Below are 21,279 nucleotides of genomic sequence, written 5' to 3' on the forward strand. Positions count from 1 at the left end.
TAAAAGCATGGAAAGAATGGAATGCAAAAGACAAAAAGGTGATGTACTGGCTATTTGCAGTCATTGATAATACGATGTTGGGACATATCAGGAATGCAGAAACTTCACATGCAGCTTGGACAATTTTTGAGAACATGTTTTCAGTAAATACAAAGGCAGGAAAGATTCAACTCAAGCAAGAGTTGAATACCTTGAAGAAAGGAAAAATGTCTGTCAATGAGTATGTTTTGAAGGGGAGAAGCATTGCAGATGCTTTAGTAGCGATTGATACAATGCTTGATGACAATGATTTGGTTTCATCCACTTTGAGTGGCCTTAATAATGAGAAGGCATGGAAATCATTTGTTACTTTAGTATACAGACGGAAGCCATTTCCAGATTTTGATGAGCTGATCTCTCTCATGATTATCGAAGAGATCAATATGCAGGTTGACTCATCTTAAAAAAATGGTGAATAGTTCCAAGCATTTTACTCAAGTTCAAGAAGGGGATGTGGTAGATCCCCTTCGAGAGGCTGTGGTATGGGACGTGCTGGCGATAACCAACAAAACAGGTTTGATCAGCAATTTGGTGAAATGCAGGTTTCACGAGACTGAGGAAACTTTAGAGGCAAGGGGAGCTCTAGAGGAAGGGGTGGATGGAAGAATAGAGGTTGTGGAAATTTTGCTATTGTTTGCCATTATTGTGACAAGGCAGTTCATATTGCAACTTGTTGTTATGCTAAGAAGGATGATATTCATAGTGGTAAATTGCAGCAAGGAAACTATGCATTGCCTTCACGACCAAATGAAGACAAAAATAAGCGTCTATTTGTTATGTAGCATATGATGAATGCTATTACAGGAAAGGGGACACATGATGGGGTATGGTATGTCGATTCAAGTGCATCTAATCATATGACAGTCATCTTGAATGGTTTGGAGAGATGTAGGACTTACAAAATCTAGGTTATGTGCAAACAGGTGATTATTCATGCCACCCAATTTCACACATTGGAAAGGGTCCCTTGTCCTTGTATGATGTCCAGACAAAGATTCCGACAGATGTATTACATGTGCCATCAGTCACAAAGAATCTAGTGTCTGTTGGCCAAATGGTAGAGCAAGGGTTGCAGGTTTGATTCAATGCAAAAGGTTGTTTTGTAGAAGACTTTAATGATAAATGCAGGTTGGTTGCAAAAGGAAGTAGAGCTGGCCACATGTTCCATTTAGATGCTGGAATTCTTGCAATGCATGCTGCTATGTATGCTAAAGGAAAAGGAGTGGTTACATACATTGAAATATGGCATAAACATATTGGACATGCAAATGTGCAAAGATTGAAATTAATGCAGTCCAGAGGATTGTGGTTACAGGTTTGCCTTCTTTTAGAGTTGCATAATTTCATGTAGTCTGTGAAGCATGGTAGTTTGGTAAGTAGGCAAGACAATCCTTCTCGCATGACAGAGCAATGAGCATAAATATACTTGATGTAGTGCATATAGATGTTTTGGGGCCTACATAGAATATATCTCTTGGTGGCATCAAATACTTTGTTACATTTATTGATGATTGTTCAAGGAAGCTATGGGTATATTTTATGAAGGAAAATAGTGATGTATTTGAGCACTTTAAATCTTTCAAGGCAACTGTTGAAACATAAATAGGCTTGAAAGTGAACTACTTGAGATCAGATGGAGAGGGAGAGTACCTCTCTAATGAGTCTAGTGGCTTCTTGAGGACTCATGGGATAAAGAGGCAATTTACTTGCAAGTATACCCCACAACAAAATGGGGTTATAGAAAGAAAAAAAATGCATATTGTAGAAATAGCATGGGCATTAATGGCTGAAAAGAATATGCCAAGACATTTTTGGTCTAAAGCTGTCCATACTGCTGTCTATATTGTGAACAAAACCCCACAGCTGCACTTCATGGGATAACTCCTGAAGAATGCTTTACTCACAAGAAGCCTGACATATCACACATGAAGGTATTTGGATGTGTTGCATATATTCATGTGCCAGATGAGCTACGGAAGAAGCTTGATCCAAAGGTTGAAAAATGTATTTTTATTGGATACTCTTTAGAGAAGAAAGGGTATCATTGTTATAACCCTGTCATCACAGGTGAGTTCAGAGTGAGCAGGGATGTTATTTTTGATGAGATGAACAGTTTGTATCCACCTGCTAGTGAGGTATTAGATTATGATAATGATCATAACAGCTATGTGCAGAAAGAAAAGAAAGAATCACGGAGACTTAGTGGACCAGAAACATCATCTGGTACTACATTCATAGTGAGCCCTTGGTCTGGGAGACTAGGGAGTAGCTCGACATCTTAAGGTGTATCTGTAAGTGTTGCAGGAAAAGACAAAGGAAAGAAGAAAGTGCTGGATGGTAATGATGTATCTACTAGTCATTTGGGATTTGATGGAGATTCTAGTGGTTTAGAGAGTTTGGATGATGAGCTTGGTATTCCTTCAGTCAGGACACCAAGTGTACAGAGAGCTCATAGTAATGTAAAGGCTCCATTGAGAGATCCAGTGGTATGTAGGTCTAGCAGGGTCACATACACTGTTAAAAGATTTAACTTTGAAGGTTATGTAGCTCACCATTATGCTTATATGGTGAAACTAGTTGAGGATGTTGAGCCCACCTGTTTTGAGGATGTTGTTGGTCATGCTCATTGGGATGCAACAATGGATGAGGAGATGGCTGCATTAGAAGCCAATAAGACTTGGGATTTGGTACCCTTGCCTAAGGGTAAGAAAGCTATTTATTGTAACTGGGTTTACAAAGTCAAGCATAATGTAGATGGTTCAGTTAGCAGGTATAAGACTAGGCTGGTTACAAAAGGCTATACTCAAACATATGGCATAGATTATGAAGAGACATTCAGTCCAGTTGCTAGGATGGCAACTGTTAGGTGTGTGATTACCTTGGCAGCAGCCAAAGGTTGGAGTTTGCAGCAAATGGATGTTACGAATGCCTTCTTGCATAGTGAATTGCAAGAAGAAGTGTTTATGGAGCAGTCAGCAAGCTATGAGGATTTAGAGCATCCCACATATGTGTGCAGGTTAAAGAAGGCGCTCTATGGGCTGAAGTAAGCACCTAGAGCATGGTCTGACAAGATTGGATCGTATCTTGTCAATATTGGATTTTGTATTTTTGATACTGATCACTCACTTTATGTGAGAAAGAGAGATGTAGGTTTGGCCATCATAGTCATCTATGTGGATGACTTGATTATTATAGGTGATAGTGACAATGGGATTGCTGAAGTTAAGGACTTCTTGAAGAATAAGTTTGAGATGAAGGATTTGGGTGAGTTGAGATACTTTATTGGTATTGAGGTGATCAAATGTGACGATGGTATATAGCTATCCCAAAGGTAGTATGGCTTGGATATGTTATCCAAGTATGGTATGACAACATGTAAGCCTCTTTCAATACCATTGGAGCAAAACGTAAAGTTGAGTGCCGATGTTGGGGATGAGATAGAAGACCCTACTATGTTCAAGAGGATAGTACGGAGCCTGATTTACATGACTATCACAAGGTCAGACTTGAGCTATGTTGTTGGCCTTGTCATTCAGTTTATGCAGATGCCTAAAAAGCCTCATTTGGATGCAGTTAGACGTATATTGAGGTATGTGAAGTCCACTTTACATTATGCACTTTTTTATGAGGTAGGTAAAGATGTACAAGACTTTGGATACATATATGCAGATTGGGCTAGTAGCATGTGAGATAGAAGATCTACTAGTTTATTCATATTTTCCCTTGGTAGTACACCAGTTACATGGAGCAACAAAAAGCAACCTACAGTTGCTTTATCAAGTACAGAGGCCAAGTATAGAGATACTGATATGGCAGCATGTGAGGTGGTATGGCTACAAAAGTTATTAGGTGATTTGGATGTGCAGGGAGATGGTCCAATTGTCATTCATTGTGACAACATGAGCAACATACAATTAGCTACGAATCCAGGGTTCCATGCTAGGACAAAACACATTGAGGTGCACTACCACTTTATGAGAGAAAAGATACTTGCAAGAGAGATTGACTTGGCATATGTTAGCACACGGGATCAGATAGCTGACATTTTCACAAAGGCATTGGATGCAGAGAAGCTTCAAAAGTTCCGAAGCTTACTTGGAGTTGCAGAGATAGGTTTGAGCTTAAGGGGAGTGTTGAAATGGCAAACTCAATACTACCGGACATTGATGATAGACCACTTGGCTAGATGAGTCCGCACGTCTACACTTAGCACGTTGGTGGTCATTATGATACTCACATGGCCAGTGACTTATCACTTATTATATTTAGTTTGTTACACCTACCTACAATTGGCAAAGATATCACGCTAGTCAATTGGTGTAGTCTGTTATGTATTGTTTGACTTAGTAGGCCACTTTTCTTTACGTTGTATCTCATATATACTTTGTGTACGTTGTATAGTGTGTGGAAGAAGAAGAAGAGATGAGGAAGAAAACGTTTTGGCCTCCATCTCTCTTCTTATGTTCTTGAGTGAGCTTCCTCTTGTGTATACAGTGTGTGTTTGGCACAACAACTCAAGCAAGTCCCCCCACCACACGATTCTTGACAGCTTATATCAACTATGAGAATAATAGGCATTCTGTATGCATAATCTGCCCTCTTTAATGTTGGTGCAAAATTCAATAACTTTTTTAATTTTTGAATAGCCTGCGTATGCTTTCTCTCCCAATGAAACTTTTTTTCTTTCTTTAGTAACTTATAAAGGCTTTCAGCTACATAAGCGTGAAATAAGGAATCCAAATGAGATAGAAGACTCATGCACGCAAAAACCTTCTGACTCTTGTTACATTGGATCAAATCTCCTCCAACCTATTAATCCCATCAATCTTAATTGGTGAGGGTTTCCTACCATAAGGGCCACACATATACCCTATAATTAGCACCTCTTCAACACCAAAAATAGACTTTGCACTTGATAGACTGAGATGCACATCCTCTAACCAAGTCAAAATATTTTTGCAATTAACTATGTGGTCACCAACAACATCATGAAACCCTTCTTATCCAACTCCTCATTCTTCTTATGCAACTTATAGCCCTTAATAGAGACATCATCAAGAAAAGGCATAGTGAGCTATGGGATATAATCTCTCAAGACCTTATGCATTGCATTCATTCATGTGTGCATTTCACAACCTTTTATTTTTCCATGTGAACCTCCTCTTAGATCATGCAAGGTGTATATAGCTTTTGGGTGCATAGTTTAAGGCTTATATAGGAAGCAATGTTTATAAAGGCATATATATTTCTACTAAATAAGAGAGATCTAATTTTTTCTTAGGAGATTCTTTTCTAGAAGTAATTCTCTTTGGAAATATTTATCTACAATAATTCTAGCATTGAACTTGGATGGATTCAAAGGTGAGCCACATGACATTAAAAAATCCTTGGAGTGGTGCATAAGAGTCTTCTTACATTTAAGAAAATGGTGCCAGGCATACAAGAAAGTCAACATGAGGACAAGGGGATATGAGGACACCTTTTACAAAAAATTTAGAGTTGTCAATAACTTGGAAACGAGATATTTGAAATGAAAGGAGGAGGTGGAGCCAAGCTTGGACACACACACCTTTGAGTATTTTAAAGAAATACTCCAATAACTCTCCCGTGTGGTACATACATCCTATTCTCTTTTTCTTCTCTCTTATATTTTCTCATTTCATGCCTCTCACTTTCCCTAGTCTATTAACTATAACTTTCTCCCTTTTAATATTTGGAGCTTCATAAATAGTGCATGCATGGCAAAATATTTAGGCTGCTAAAGGAAGAAAAGACAATAATATATTTGTGCACAAAGGGATCCGTAACAAAGGCCACATCTACAATGGTGGAGATTTGAGACTCTTCTCAATTATTATTCAAAGCCTTTCCTCCATGAATCTCTCTCCAAAGCAAGCTTTCTCTATTTTTGAAAGATGGAACATACTATAAGAAGTATATACCTTTTCACATTCTCTCTATTTAAAACCTTATAAAATTGTCCAACCCATATTATAAAGCATTACATTATATTAGTAATGTATATGTACAAATCTCCCTTACCATTTTCAACCTTTATAGTTTACCTTCCCTTTCCTTGTTATTTTGAGAAGCTTGATTATGAAGACTTATGCACACAAGACAACAAAATGTATTATGGAGGGAGACTTCATGTATTGCCTTACATCACCTAGTGTATCATCCAATTTGAGACTCTAATCAACCAAGATTATACTTGATTAATTAGAGTTAATAAATAATATAGTCCAACTAAGTGCCTATACGAGAAGACCCTTGAACCTTCAAGGAGGGGGCACACATACTCCACTCTACCACCATTCTCACTACCTCTATTCTCTTCCTCTCCTTCACTAATCCCCCATCCCTCTCCACTCCACCGCCCTTCTTTCCCACTTCATCACACACACAATCTCCCTCTCCCTCACCCCCCATCCATCTTCCAACTTCATCACCGTCCTTATCCCTAACTTCATCATACCCTCACCCTCTCCTTCTCTTGCCCTCATCCTCTCTCATTTTCCATCCCTCTATTATCCCTTTCCTCCCCATTCTACCATCCCAAACCCCTCGGCACCATCATCCTCCACCCATTCTTCCTCTTTCTCTTCCTAATTGTCACCACCATTATCCCTCCACTTATATGTGCCTATTCCCCCATCATTTAGGGTTGGGATGCATTAGTTGTAACCCTAAATATTAGTGTCTTGAATCTTTTGCTTCATATTGAACCACAACTTCTCCACTTATTGTATTTTAGATCATCATCGCTCTACTCATGTGTGTAAAACATGCCCTAGTTCACTTTCAATTTGGCTAGGTGGTGCCCTTTTTGCATCCCTTAATGTGATGAGATTGATCTCATTTGTGTAGAGGTCACAAGTGCTCATTCTCTCCCTCATCATCATGTGGGCAATTGAGTTTGTTGCCCCTTGTGGAAAGGGTATATATGTGTATCAAGCCTAGTAGCATATTCATAGTAGTAATATCTCAATTTCCCACCAATGAACACCATGCTAGATAATTTAGAAATTTCCCAAGTCTCAAATTCAAATAAGTGATAAATATTTGACCACGTGGCTAAATCTTGATCCATGTTTGAAAATGAAATTTGGGAAGGTAGCTTATATAGTATTTAGGGTAGATTCCACCTCTTTAAGTAAGACAATAAGATTTGACCATGTGGTCAAATAATAAAGGTATTGGGGGTTTCCAAAGTGCATGGAAATTTTCAAATTCCCTAATATAGTGTTAATATGCCAACTGAAACTAATCATAGATATAGTATAAATCTCCCATAGAATAAATAGCCTTGCTAGCAAAGGCCTCTACAAACCCATCTACAATAAGTCATGTATCTACATTCCTTATCGTGTCCTTGTTGATTGCGGCTGCATATCCTGAATGAACTACAATGACCCATTCTTCTTTGGAATAGTAAACCAACGATTAGAATTATGAGCTGAAGAGGACTCCAAAATCCCCATTCTAATATTCTCATTTAAGAGCTCCATCAACTTAGGCAAGTATGTTCGAGGCATATGGATCAGTTTAAGATTCCAAGGAACATACAAAACTATGAAGATGACCATAGGAGCTACAACCATTGGATCAATGCAACTAATTTTAGCAGGCTACAAAGCAAAAGCCTTCCCATGCTTTGCTAACATCTACATAAAATAATCCTTTTCTGCTATAGCAAGAGAAACCCATTATATCCAACCTTCAACTCTTTCAATGACTCAATAGTGAACTATGCCCACACCCTATGGATCATGTAGACTTGGCTATTTGAAAACTTTCTCGTTCAACCCATCACTATCAAGAGAAAGCCATATACTTAATATTTTTATCAACTATTTTATACTTTGTTTTAACAAGTGCTTCAACCTACTTTTGCAGCCCCTTACATTCCTTTTCAATAAATTCACTTATGACATCAAATATATCCAAAGTTTATACATGAATGATATGATTCTCAGCCTTGTTTTTAGCATTAGTGACTGTCGTAATTTTAGCCAACGATAAGTAAAGTTCAACCATGAAAACAACTCGAAATGCCATCATCTACAGCCAAAATACCATATTTCCTAAGCTCTTTTTCCGCCTGATGTACATATTCCTTTTTAGCTTTGCATATGCTTCAATATTCTTGAATCTGCTAGCACCATTTACTATCCATTTGTGAAAAATAGGAATAAAGACAAATTTTCATTTTATTAGAGACAAAAACATTCTCCAAGTAGCACTGCCATAGCTTTCGTTTACAATAGTGCCATCTACAAACCCTTGAATTCTCTTGTAATAGACAAAATATGATAATATCTAAGAGTATCCCTATCACAGGGATGATTAACACATAGTTAAAAATTGAACTACTCTTCTACCATCTCTACTTCACACACACGTATAGGACAAATCATCATCAATCACTTTAGTCTCCATCATTACTAATGCAATGAATGGCTACCCTAAGATAACTAGATAATTGTAAGAATCTTGCACAAAGAAGTACTGATCATCATGGACATCTCTAAAAATCAGTGGAACATTTGGGCATGTAGCATAGAGATCCCCAAATGCATTATTTATAGTCTGCATATGCTAGTAGAATTATTTCCATTGGCCAACCACCATTCTCATATGGACTACATGCCATAACATTAATTTCAGACCCATGGTCCAATAACACAATACATGGTATCTCCAACTCTCCTACCTTCACAAAAGTTTCCGTTGTAGCTCTTACCCAACGCGTATGAGAATAGTGGCTCCAAGGAATGAAGTAAGATTCTTCATCCTCATGATATTGCTATTACATAACTCCTCTTTGTGCAGTGATGTTCACCATGACATTTTCAACCATAACATCACTCTTACCACCCTTAATTAGCCCATTTTTAGTTTCAACCTGATTTGTAATAGTAATAGATGCCAATAGATTCCAACAGAATCCCTTGTGAATCTACGTCTTCTTCAACCTACAATAGTGTTTGAGTAGGCTCTCCCACAAACTACCTTTTTCTCTTGATAATATCGATTATTTTATCATGGAATTCATGCTTAGCAATGCTAAGAATCTCACCAAGTGTAAACTCAACCCTACTTCCAAGAATGTGTTCCTCAAGCACTTTCTTGATGTTAGTAGTAGCCTCTATATTAAACTGCAATTCATACCTAGGCTACTTGCCTCTATTTTTCCCTTCTTGCTTCTTTTCATGCAATGCATCTTTCATTACATGTTTCGGAATGGCTTTTTCAACGGCCTTCTACTGCTCCATTTTTCTCAGTGTCATATGCTTTGGAGGACTTGTAGCCTCTTCATCTCTTCTCCTATTTTCCTCTACAATAGTATCCATGTTATGTGACTTAGCCAAATAGGCATAGGCTGTAAATGAATCTAATAGAGCTTCCCATCCAATCATATCTCTTATACTACCAACATCTGCCAATTTAACCTTTGCTATCTTTCCCTTCTTTGTATAGTCTAAAACATGAGGCCATACTCTAGTTTTTGCATCAGCTTTACATGCATTTAGACAACCATAAGATTCTTCAATTTGCAGCCCATATCTGGCAACATCTATGGCTGCAAATGCATTCCTTTGCTGCCAATTGTTCCAACCACTTTTGCATACCCCTTTGCCAAAGTTTGGCTCAAGCAACAATCCCATTTCACTTGCATGAATTTACAGTCTTTCCAAAACACCAGCTTTTTGGCCTCCACATCACAGTAAGTTGTACAATCACACTTTTCATGTTGTAGACTATCACACCATATACACATTCTCTTAAACTCTTATTTTGACAGGCCTTTGGGGTACTGCCCATCCCCTTCTCTTCCACTTTTTCATCTAATTTTACAACCTTTGAGTGAAGGTTTGTAAAATTCAAGTCATAAGTCATGCAAGCCCTTCACTATCTCATCCAAAGTATCCCCTTTTAGAGTCAGCATATATCTACATTTCTAAGGCCTCATCTTCCAAATTGTCAATCAATTTCTTTTGCAACATAGGATATGTAGCTTTCAAGAACAACTCAACTTTGTGACTTTCCAATGGCTCATCCATATCCAATTGTGCATATTGGCTTTCAACAAGAGCTTAAGCTCCCTCCCTCTCCCTAGTCTTTTCATTGTGGTTGGAATAAAGAGCTTGAAGTAACAATAATTGGTTGTTGATAGATTTATCCTAGCTAGTTATGAAGGTTTTTTTTTCTTTTGCTTTCGGTACTCCATTGTGAAAAGCTACATGTGATCTTGCTTTGTTCAAGGGTTCATCTCAAACCATACTATACCATGGCAGTAGGATCAACTCCAAAACCTTCATCATACATTGGTGAAGTATCCATGACAATTTGATGAAAAGAAAATTGGGCTAACTATTTGTAAACATAAAATTTTGGAGCTTTTGACTTTTTAGAATTGGATGAAGGAGAAGAGGAATTGATTGAATATGTAGTGACTTTAGACTCAAGTTGCATGTGATAGCACTTGACAAGTTCTTTTTTCCATAGTAGGAGTGAGATTCCAAAAAACTATGATAAAAAACCCACATCAATATGACACCATATTTTGACATAATGCTAAGGAAAAAATGTAGTTGAAAAATGTCTACCATGGAGGCAAAGCCTTGCATGCATCAATTCATGTGCAAATAATGATCTTGCAAGTGACATGCTCCACGAATATATCTTTTTAGGACTTCAATCCTACAATATTACATTATTTGTGGATATACTTTTTGAGTAGAAGATAGAGGGACCAAGCATGCCATCCATTAAATTTTTCATAGGCTTCAACTAGGAGGCCAAAAAGCACCATGATTTCCATCATTTCACATCTCCTAAATATTTTTTTGTGATGCTTTTACCATCTCCACCACATGATGTAGCCTAGAGTAATATATGGAAAAACAAAAAAGGGAGAAAATGATCTTTAATATTTACGGGGGAGAGATTTTTTAAACTTCATGGCTATAATGAAGACGACAGGATATTTGTGATATTTAATGTATGTGATCAAATGCTATAATGAATTTAAATTGTAAAGGCATATTTTAAATATTGTATTATTGTTGGTGTAGTTTAACAAGCTTTATTTTTGAATGAGGACCAATACATAGATAACCAATATTGATAACCTGAACACTAAATGTTTAGGCAAGTTTGCTATTATTTGTCTTGGCTTTTACCACAATATAGAACAATAATACAATACTATTTCTCTACAGAGGAAGGATACTCTCCTTCATAATTCTGAATTTTTGGAAGGTATCATGCCAACTGTCTACCATGCTAGCATGGTTCTATGTTCCATGTTTGTTAAGTGCTTGTGCCTAGTTTTATCATTATACATACATCTTTATTATCATTTAGACATTTTAATATTTGTCTTTGTTTGCTTGTTTCTTGTGCAAGGTGCTATGGATGTTGATCATGCCTCTTGTTGATGTACATAACTAGGATATTATGATTCTTCACTTATGTATAAGTATGTTTGCATTACCATTTCTCCCACTCCATGTTATCTATAAAAAGTTTCAAGGTTACTTGTATCACAGTATAAAAACTGTGCAGATTGAATCATATTGTTAGTACTTTAAGCTGACGACACGATATTCGTGATGGTGGATGGTTGATTTTTCCTTTAAAATTGCATTGCCAAAAGAACATAGATTACGCTGCAAATATGGAAAGATGATAAATTACAACCCATTCTAATGTGTAAACATTACAATATCTCCCTTCTATTAAAAATGGCGATGGAAGGCTTGATATTCTACAATTACTTTTCACTTGTTTGTAATGCGATTGGTTTATTAAGGTACCAAGAGCCGGCCCGCCTAAGAATCTCCACACAGGTCAGCAGGCAACCATCCCTGGCAATAGAAGTTAGCCTGAACACACGCACACAGACATACATGGCAGGTGCCGGAGATTGCATTTCGACTCGACAGAGACATGCAGGTTTGCCTGTGAGTGAATAGAAGGCTTCAGTCCAGATCCACAAGACTGATAAACAATCAGGCACTCGAGAGAGGAAGAAGGCATGACGATCTCAGGTGTGTATGATCTGGTGGTGGTAGGTGCAGGCATCATGGGCAGCTGCACTGCCTATCATGTGGCCAAGAGGGGCCACTCTGTCCTGCTCATCGAGCAGTTCGATTTCCTGCACAGACGAGGGTCCTCTCACGGAGAGACCCGCACCATCAGAGTGACATACCCCGAGGACTATTACACCCTCATGATGAAGGAGGCCTTCCACCTTTGGGAAGAGGCCCAGCAGGAAGCAGGATACAGAGTCCACACCAAGACCCCCCAGCTCGACCTGGGCCCTAGGCAAAACCCTAGCCTGCAGTCAGTCCTCTCTTCTTGCAACAAACAACAAATTGATGTCCAGACCCTGAATCCGCAGGATGTAGCCGCCATGTTCCCCATCTCACACCTCCCTCATGACTGGATCGGCCTTGTCACGCAGCAGGGTGGCATGCTGCATGCCTCTAAGGCCGTTGCTATGTTCCAGATGCTTGCCGCCAAGCACGGTGCTGTCCTCCGTGACCGCTCAAAGGTCCGTAAGATCTCCACTGGGTGGAAAATGCCTGACAGGCGTGATGCGGTCTTGGTTGCCACCAGCCAGGGTTCTGTCCTTGCTTGGAAATGCGTGCTCGCAGCTGGGGCTTGGACTCCCAAGCTCGCAAAAGAAATCTGTGGGATTGAACTGCCCATTTTGCCTCTTCACACCACCATAGCCTATTGGAAGATTGAAGATGAAGCAGTGCACGAGTTTACTGCATCAAATGGTTTTCCAAGCTTTGCAAACTATGGTGAGCCGTTTATATATGGCAATGCTTCAGTTGAGCTGCCAGGTTTGCTTAAAGTCTGTTGGCATTCTGGGAAACGATGCGATCCTGAGAATAGAGCATTGGTTCCAGATGTAAGTGCTCTAAGGAAACGTGTGAGCCCTTGGGTACAAAACCATTTCAATGGGAAAGTCAGATCAGATGCTCCTGTTCTAGCTGAAGCATGCATGTATTCGATGACACCTGACCAGGATTTCATAATTGATTTTCTTCCTGTGGTTGGTAGTGGAGATAGGTCTATTCTTGTTGCTGGAGGATTTTCTGGTCACGGCTTCAAGATGGGTCCTCTCATTGGTCGAATATTAGCAGACCTTTGCCTGGGAAAAAGTTGTCAGGGTGTTCCATTGGAGAAGTTTTCCATTTCTCGATTTACTCATGATGTTCATGGCAATGATAAGGGTTTTGGGGAACAGGTGGTACCATATGATGACTAACAATAATGTGAATACATGCAAAGATTTCCTTCCTTGTGATGTGAATTCTGCGGGTTGTAACGGTTGAGATAGGTCTATTGTTGTTGCTAGAGGATTTCCTGGTCACGGTTTCAAGATTGCTCCTCTCATTGGTCGAAAATCAGTAGACCTTTGCCTGGAAAAGAGTCGTCATGGTGTTCCATTAGAGGAGTTTTCCATATCTTGATCTGTGTATGAGATAGGTCTATTGTTGTTGCTGGAGGATTTCCTGGTCACGGTTTCAAGATGGCTCCTCTCATTGGTCGAAAATCAGTAGACCTTTGCCTGGAAAAGAGTCGTCATGGTGTTCCATTAGAGAAGTTTTCCATATCTTGATCTGTGTATGAGATAGGTCTATTGTTGTTGCTAGAGGATTTCCTGGTCACGGTTTCAAGATGGCTCCTCTCATTGGTCGAAAATCAGTAGACCTTTGCCTGGAAAAGAGTCGTCATGGTGTTCCATTAGAGAAGTTTTCCATATCTTGATCTGTGTATGAGATAGGTCTATTGTTGTTGCTAGAGGATTTCCAGGTCACGGTTTCAAGATGGCTCCTCTCATTGGTCGAAAATCAGTAGACCTTTTGCCTGGAAAAGAGTCGTCATGGTGTTCCATTAGAGAAGTTTTCCATATATTGATCTGTGTATGATGTTCGTGGCAATGATAAGAGTTTTGGGAAACAGGTGGTACCACATGATGATTAACAATAATGTGAATACATTCAAAGATTTTCTTGCTTGTGATGTGAATTCTGTGGGTAGTAGCAGTGGAGGTAGATCTATTGTTGTTGCTGAGGGATTTTCTGGTCATGGCTTCAAGATGGCTCCTCTCATCGGTCAGATCTTAGCAGACCTTTGCCTGGAAAAGAGTTGTCAGGGTGTTGCATCAAAGAAGTTTTCCAAATCTCGAACGGGAGTTTTGGGAAACAGGTAGTACCATATAATGACTAGAGTCATTGACATCTGACTTGGATATGCCTGTGCTCTAATGTTGCTTATGCATGCACAGCTTCTGACTTTTCTCCCTTATTACAAGAGCAATGAATGTGGCCTGGAATGGCCAACTTGCAAAGGACGGTGTTTGAGCTACTTCTCCAATCATTCCAAACTGCTTTCTCTGCAGGTATGCATGTTCTTTTATATCAGCTACTAAAGTTATGATTTCTCTCTCTCTTTTTAGCCTGACTATTAAACAAGAGTCCACACACGCACATGAGCGTTGCCCTTTCAGGTGTTGATTTTTTGGGCTGTTTAAAGGTATGTAGTATTCTTCTGAGTGCTTGTCAAGCTACTTGTGGCATTAACGATTCTTGTTTACATGGATAGCTTTTATGAGTCTTTAGGTTTTTGCTTGTTATTAAGTAGTTCAAAATAAGTCTTGCACTATACCAACCCCATTGGAGGAAATTCCAAAGATTGTGAATCCATGTGGTCGATCAAGTTTGGTGCCACTATTTCCAAGATTTCCTTAAGGAACTAATACAAGCACAAGACAGATGTACATTCTTTACTCTTCCTAGTCTATGACTCTATATATGCAAAATGTTAACACGCATGGCACCATAGCACCATAAGGAGAAGGGTTCAAACTCTCCACCATTGTAGCCTTCCAAACAAGAAGAACGATGAACATGGATTGTAACACAAATAGGAATATAGGAATTTGTGCTACCTAGAGATCGTTCACATGTTCCAACAAAGTAAACCCTCTAGCTACTATATTCTTATGCTTGATGATCCAAAAGGTAGCGATTACTTTTCATGTGGAAGATAAAGTCAAACAGAGAAACAATGGTGGATACTTCTTTATAACCTTATCAAATTATATATTCCATACATGCCTATTTGCAACACCTTAATGTAATATATGTTCTCCAATAATTGGGATCATGTTCTACAATACTAGTCATTCAGCTATCTACGTAAATCATTCACCTTTTGTAGGTAATGTAGCATCTCTATAATTGTGCTATCCTCTCTTTATTTTGGATGAGTGCATGCTTACATGTTAAGATGTTGAGAAATCCTACTCAAGAGGACTTGTAGCAATTCAAAAGCCTTGTCTAATCTCAACTTCTCACCAGCTACTAAGGTGCTAATAAACTATACTCAAATATCTTTATGCTCTTTGATTAGACTGGCTTGGAAGGACACTCAATATGAGGTTTCTTTGAATTTATATTTTAAGAGCCACCTATATGGAAAGATTATGTTAAAGAGAGATGTTGGAAATAGTGTTATCATATTTTGTTAGGGATGCATGTGAACACACTTAGGATTTTCAAGACACTTTTTTTCCTTTTTACCTATTTATAGTAGGGAATGCTTAATTTTGTAAATACTTTGTGTTGACACCTCTCAATACACTTTGAGTTGTGATCTCTCAAGCTTCTTCTCTTAGTTGTATGTTTGTGCAACCCTAAATTCAATGACTAGTATTAGAGCAGACTTCAATCTCTTGGATAGAGTTGTCAACATCCTTTGTTTGATTTTCTCAAATTGGGATAAACTTTGAAGAGCATTCGCAAGTTGGTGAATACTATAGGGAAGCCCATTAGGGCCATGCATCATTTAATACTTGCAAATACTATAGGGAAACCCATTAGGGCCATGCATCATTTAATTTTTTATTTGAGTTTTTGTTTTGGTCTTTGTTTGTACTATTGCTAATATTGTGTAGGTTTTTTTGTCAATTCTTGTAGAATTTTTGATTTTAGTCAACTTTGCAACAAGTAAGAGTCATTATAGTCTCCTTTATATTGTGTTACATAGTGTAGGTTGGTTTTGTGCATATTTTTCTTTATAGAGGAGAATTTTACATTAGGTATAGTTAGTGGCCATAGTTGACAACAATGATATACTACGTAAGTTAGTTATTGATGATAAGTTGAATGAGACCAATTATTTGGTGTAGGCTTATATGATGTTATATATTGGTAAGGGGCATTGAAACATTATGCATGAAATTGGAAAATATATTTGAGGCAATTTGAAAGTTGCAATTGCAGTAGAAACAATAAAAATGATAAGTATTGTAGACGATGTTATATGTTTTAGTTTGGTCTTAATAGAGCACTATTACTATCTACTCTTGAGCGGTTTCGTTGGGACAGGAGAGATATGTTGTTTATTAAACGTACTATGTTTTCACATATTTACTAGTGTGGGATAGCTAAGGATGCTTAGGTTTTTATTACTTATATATGTAAGAAGTTAGAGAGTGAACAAATGGATGAAGGTGACTCCATGGATAATTTTTTGGTAGATAATTAAAACTTTAAGGAGTAGTTGATTGTTGTTGTAGATGAGATCTTAGTAGACAATTCACTTGTCTAGAAAGTTTTCAATGGTTTTTTTGATTCTTATCAAGGCTTAATATCTATTGTTCATTTGATGATAAAAATAAATCCAAATGCTTTGCCATTAGAGAAGACTTCTTTTTTGATACAACAAGAAAAATCTTTTAAAAAAAGAATCATCATGGGTGTTGCAAATCAAGTTTTTGTGGCTAGTAAAAAAGATAAAGAAAAAATTGCATTTCTACTAGTAAGTAAAACATTGTAAATATTATCTAGACAGAAAATTGATAAGGATGAGAAGAAAGATAAAAATAAAGTTTATTGTAGGTATTGTAAGGTAAAAGATCATGCCATTGAGGACTATCTTAAACTAGTTAACAAAGAAGTCGAGAAGAAAGAGACTTGGATGGTTGTTTGTGGATATCTCTTTTTAAAAGTTAGAATATGTAAATATTGTGTAGAATATAGAGTAAGCATTTAGTATACAATGCAAATGTAATATATTTTTTATATTTGTGAATTTAAATGTATGAGACTTTGAGAGGTGTTATGAAACATGTTAATTTTTTACATAGTTTGTTCATGTATCTCTTTCTAAAAGATAGTATTATGATATATGTCAATAACTCCTTTTTCCTTGTTAAAAGAGTTGAAAAAATTATGTTAAGGTGTTATTAAAAATGATAGTATATTCATACTTATAAATGCTTTGAATATAATGTTAGATATGTCAAATGTACCACTTTTGTGGATATTCCAATGTTCCACCCTCGTAAGGTCTAATCAATGATTCATGGTGGTCTAAGTTGTAAGATTCCTATTATGAGAAGCCATGTGTACGTTCAAATATTAGATGGGTCTTGACTTGTATGTCAAATAAAGTCTATGTGAACAAATAGTAAAAAGGTAACATTTATGGATTTAGCTTTTGGGTTAAATAAAATAGTTATATTGATAGCAACTCGAGATACAATGAATTGAGTTATAGGGTGTGGGAGTTATCAAGGATCCTTATTTTGGGGTTCGAGAGCCACGGAAGTGGCCCTTGGTTGGGGAGTCTTGGGGGAGCTAGTGGCCCCTTGATGGGAATTGGGGGTAGTACCCCCAGTCCAATGGTAAAGGGAATATGTCCTGGTCGACTAGGGCAGGTTCATAATATGGTTAGACAGATTGACTAGACTACCTTTATAGGCTATAAAATGAAGATCTCTCCAAAGCTATCGTTGATCTATCTTTTATCTAGTTGGGGTTCTTCCAACTATTCTTAAGCTCTTTGTCTCTCATTTGTCTTGATTGCCATCTAAGCTTCAAAAAGTGGAAGTGCACGGGTGGATAGCGCTAGCTTTGTATTAATTCACTTAAAATTAAAGTAGTTTCTATTTTTCTTATATATGTTGTGTTATTTACTCTTTTGTCTATTGCAATGTGTACTTTCTACATGGGATTAGAGCTTAAAGGACTCTAATGAGTGGAAATTATGTGAAAGACAATGGCTTTAACAATGAAGAGAAATGTCGTTTACTGTATTAGGTAGTGGTGTTGGCACATTAGGAGGTGGTGGTGTTGTAGCGATGGTTCAAACATTGAGGGTTTATTCACCAATCTTCAATGAAGGGAAGTTAAATGGTACAAACTACACTTTATGGAAGTTTGAAATTACAATTCTCCTTGATTCTTATGAGCTTTTGGAGATTGTTGTAGAGATTGACCCAAAACCATAATCCATCCTTGATCCATTAAATTCGAGTATTATGATTCTTCCAAATGTAAATCTTTTATGGGCTTGGAAATGAAGGAATGTAGATGTATTGTGTATCTTCGTTACAAGCTACTCTAATAGTGTTTTGATCATGATTCAGTATATAACCAAGATATTAGTGGCTTGGAACGTATTGACAAGTCAATATGAAATGCAAAATCAAATAAGGATTTAGAACTTGGAGAATCAACTAGCAATAGAAAAGTTTACTGAAGGAGAGAGCTAAAGTATTCATTACTTGGACTAAGAATTTGTGTGATCAAATGTCTAGTGTTGGGATACAAAAGACTAGTGAGGAGCTAGCTTGAAGTGGTTTCAGATTTGTCCACCAAAGTTTAATAGGCTAGTAATTGCTCTAAATACTCAACTAAGATCCTTGTTGAGATATTTGCAATCACATCCACTTTAGTCCCTTTGTGAGGAGCAGTGAGGGCTCAGGGCCAGAATCCCTATGCATAGTAAGAGGAAATACGTGACTCAATTTCTATAAAGTATTGTACTTGCACTCTTTTTGTAATGCAATGATAGTACTCTTTTCTTTCTAGTAAAGTGTCATGTCACTGTCAATACACAAGATTGTCTTTATGAGTTCAAGTCTCAATCTTGGAATCTAATTCACTTGTGTAACAATTTGTCATTATCAGGTTCAATGTCTTTACGAGTTTCTTTTTCCTCTTTCAACCTCCATAGCTTTCGTGTTTGCCATGCTCTAGATCCCGCGTATTTTAATAATCTCGAGCTTTGATGTTTGAGGAATACACTAATGAAAGAGTTGTGGCCTAAAGTTCGAGAAGATAGTAGTAGTGGGAGATATTGCATTCTCTGCCAATGTGAAAGGTAAAGATGGTTCCTCTACTAACTGTAACAACAAAAGAAGGGTGGTAAGAAAAAGTTTCAAAGAGAGTGCTTCTATTGCAAGAAGAAATGATATACATTACAGATTGTTGTATCAAGAAGGCAGATGAGAATAATAGCATCATACATGGTGACCATTAAGGAAGTGTGTTCCTTTGCTTAGAAAATATCTACCATTGACTTGTGAATATTGGAAAGTGATGCCTCCTGTTACATGACCAATAAAAAACGTATATATAGTTTTATAAAGCCTTTGCAAGAATCCATTATTGTGAGGTTGGAAATGATGCAAAATGCCTTGATGATCCAATGCCTTGATGATCCAATGCCTTGATGAGGGTATAAGTACTGTTTGCTTTATTGTTGCAAATGGTAAACTAAAAAATCATTCAAATGTTTGTATATTTTAGAGATTAAGAGAATTTTGCTATTAGTTGCTTTTATAATAATTGATCTTGACCATGAGGTGAAGTTTAGTAAGATAAATGTAGAAATGATTGATAGTGTTGGCAAAGTTATCGACAAAGAAGAAAGAAGGAACAACTTATATAAGCTAAGTGCTCTTAGAACCACCGTGAGTGCAAGCAAGTAAACTTTGATACGAAAGATTTAGTCACATTGGTTTTGTAGTGTTAAAGGAGATGTTTAATCAATGTATGATTGCTCATCTATCTAGAATAATTGAAATGAAGGACCATTTCCACAATGGTCCAATTTCAGTATTCAAGAATGCCATTCTGTTGAGGTGTATGAGGTGTCAATTGATGCTTAATCCCTTTGCTCTTGCAAAAGTCTTCAAACTCTTTTGAGTTGAACTGACTACCACCATCTATTCAAAACTTCTTCACACTTTGCCATGTTTCATTCTCAACAAGTTTTAGCCATTCTTTAAACTTACAAAAAGCTTAAAACTTATTACAAAGGAAGTACATCCACATCTTCCTTCTGTAGTCATCGGCAATCAATATACAATAAGATCCTCCCAAGGCTTGTGTAGGCATTTGACCGTACAAGTCAACATGTACTAACTCAAGAGGAGCATTTCCTCTGTTCTTGCTTTCTTATGAAAATGCATTTCTCTGTTATTTACCCATCATACAAGTTTTATATGTTCATTTTTGATTAAAATGAGTTTATTATTAAAAACTTTGTAACTTCAATTATTTTCTCAAATGCATAGTACTTGGAAAGGTTGGAAGATATTCCTTTAGTTGATCTCAATTCATTGATAAATTGAGAAAACTTTTGATGCTCAATCATGTAGGATTTAAGTTAAAGGTTATCAAATATGTTAAAACATCTATGAAGGTTGGGAGAATATTAAGAATAGTCACTTTATCTTGGTTTATCTAGCTAATATGTTTGGATTAATGTCTTAAAAATGGATTCGCAAAGAACAAAAATCATTTCGTGGGATCGAAAAATGTCATTTACCACATTGATTAAAATCTTAAGTTAATGGATAAGATACCAAATGATTATTTGTTTCTCTATAAATGTTCAAAGGATCTGATCACCTTGTCCTACAATATTCTAAGACAAACATTAATCTAGCTTTTCAATACAAGAGATGGAAGAGAACCAAGGATGCATGGATATCTTTAGACTCTTAACAAAAGTAATGATTACTTTACTATGACAATCTATTTGAGGCTAGAAAAATCTTATGCACATGATGAGTTGCCCTAACAAGGCATTGCAAGAATTACAAAGGCTTAATATGAGATGCAATTTCTCTTTGATAAGCATGGTATGGTGTATAAAAATGTTTACATTTGTATCCATTCCAAAAACTCGAAGGTACAGATAGTATAGATGCTTACTTTCCACATACACTTTCCCTTCTGCTACACGATCCATGAAATCCCAACAATTGCATGTTGCATTTTTTGCAATATGCACATTGTAACACTGTTATAAGACAATTGAGCTAGGTGTCCCTAGTTTGAAAAGCTCATGTTTCAAGGGATTTACCACTCTATGGCCCATCATAATTGCATCTAGAGCCACTACCAAATTTAT

At 37.2% G+C, this 21,279-nt stretch overlaps 1 protein-coding gene and 1 long non-coding RNA gene across 4 annotated transcripts; both read left to right on the top strand.

Moving 5' to 3' along the window:
- Positions 1-11,781: 11,781 nt before the first annotated feature.
- Positions 11,782-13,362, top strand: LOC148017510 (FAD-dependent oxidoreductase family protein). The gene has a single exon (XM_087662428.1). It carries the CDS (start codon positions 12,086-12,088, stop codon positions 13,328-13,330), a length of 1,245 nt encoding a protein of 414 aa, XP_087518554.1. The 5' UTR covers positions 11,782-12,085; the 3' UTR covers positions 13,331-13,362.
- Positions 13,363-13,513: 151 nt separating this feature from the next.
- LOC148017511 (uncharacterized) lies at positions 13,514-20,356 on the top strand. Of its 3 annotated transcripts, none has more exons than XR_015687832.1 (4): positions 13,514-14,274; positions 14,354-14,467; positions 18,174-18,269; positions 19,047-20,356. It is a non-coding gene; the product is annotated as an uncharacterized LOC148017511 (long non-coding RNA). The 3 variants fall into 3 exon arrangements; XR_015687833.1 differs by having other exon boundaries at positions 14,381-14,467; XR_015687831.1 differs by having other exon boundaries at positions 13,514-14,467.
- Positions 20,357-21,279: the final 923 nt, after the last annotated feature.

This window comes from Lygodium microphyllum, chromosome 22, assembly GCF_053477565.2.
Source record: "Lygodium microphyllum isolate KBCC chromosome 22, Lygodium_microphyllum_v1.1.10, whole genome shotgun sequence".
NCBI classification, from domain to species: Eukaryota; Viridiplantae; Streptophyta; class Polypodiopsida; order Schizaeales; family Lygodiaceae; genus Lygodium; species Lygodium microphyllum.

Bases quoted from the DNA above. Each gene is read 5' to 3' on its own strand.
- LOC148017510 (XM_087662428.1), top strand. From the start codon at position 12,086: ATGACGATCTCAGGTGTGTATGATCTGGTGGTGGTAGGTGCAGGCATC.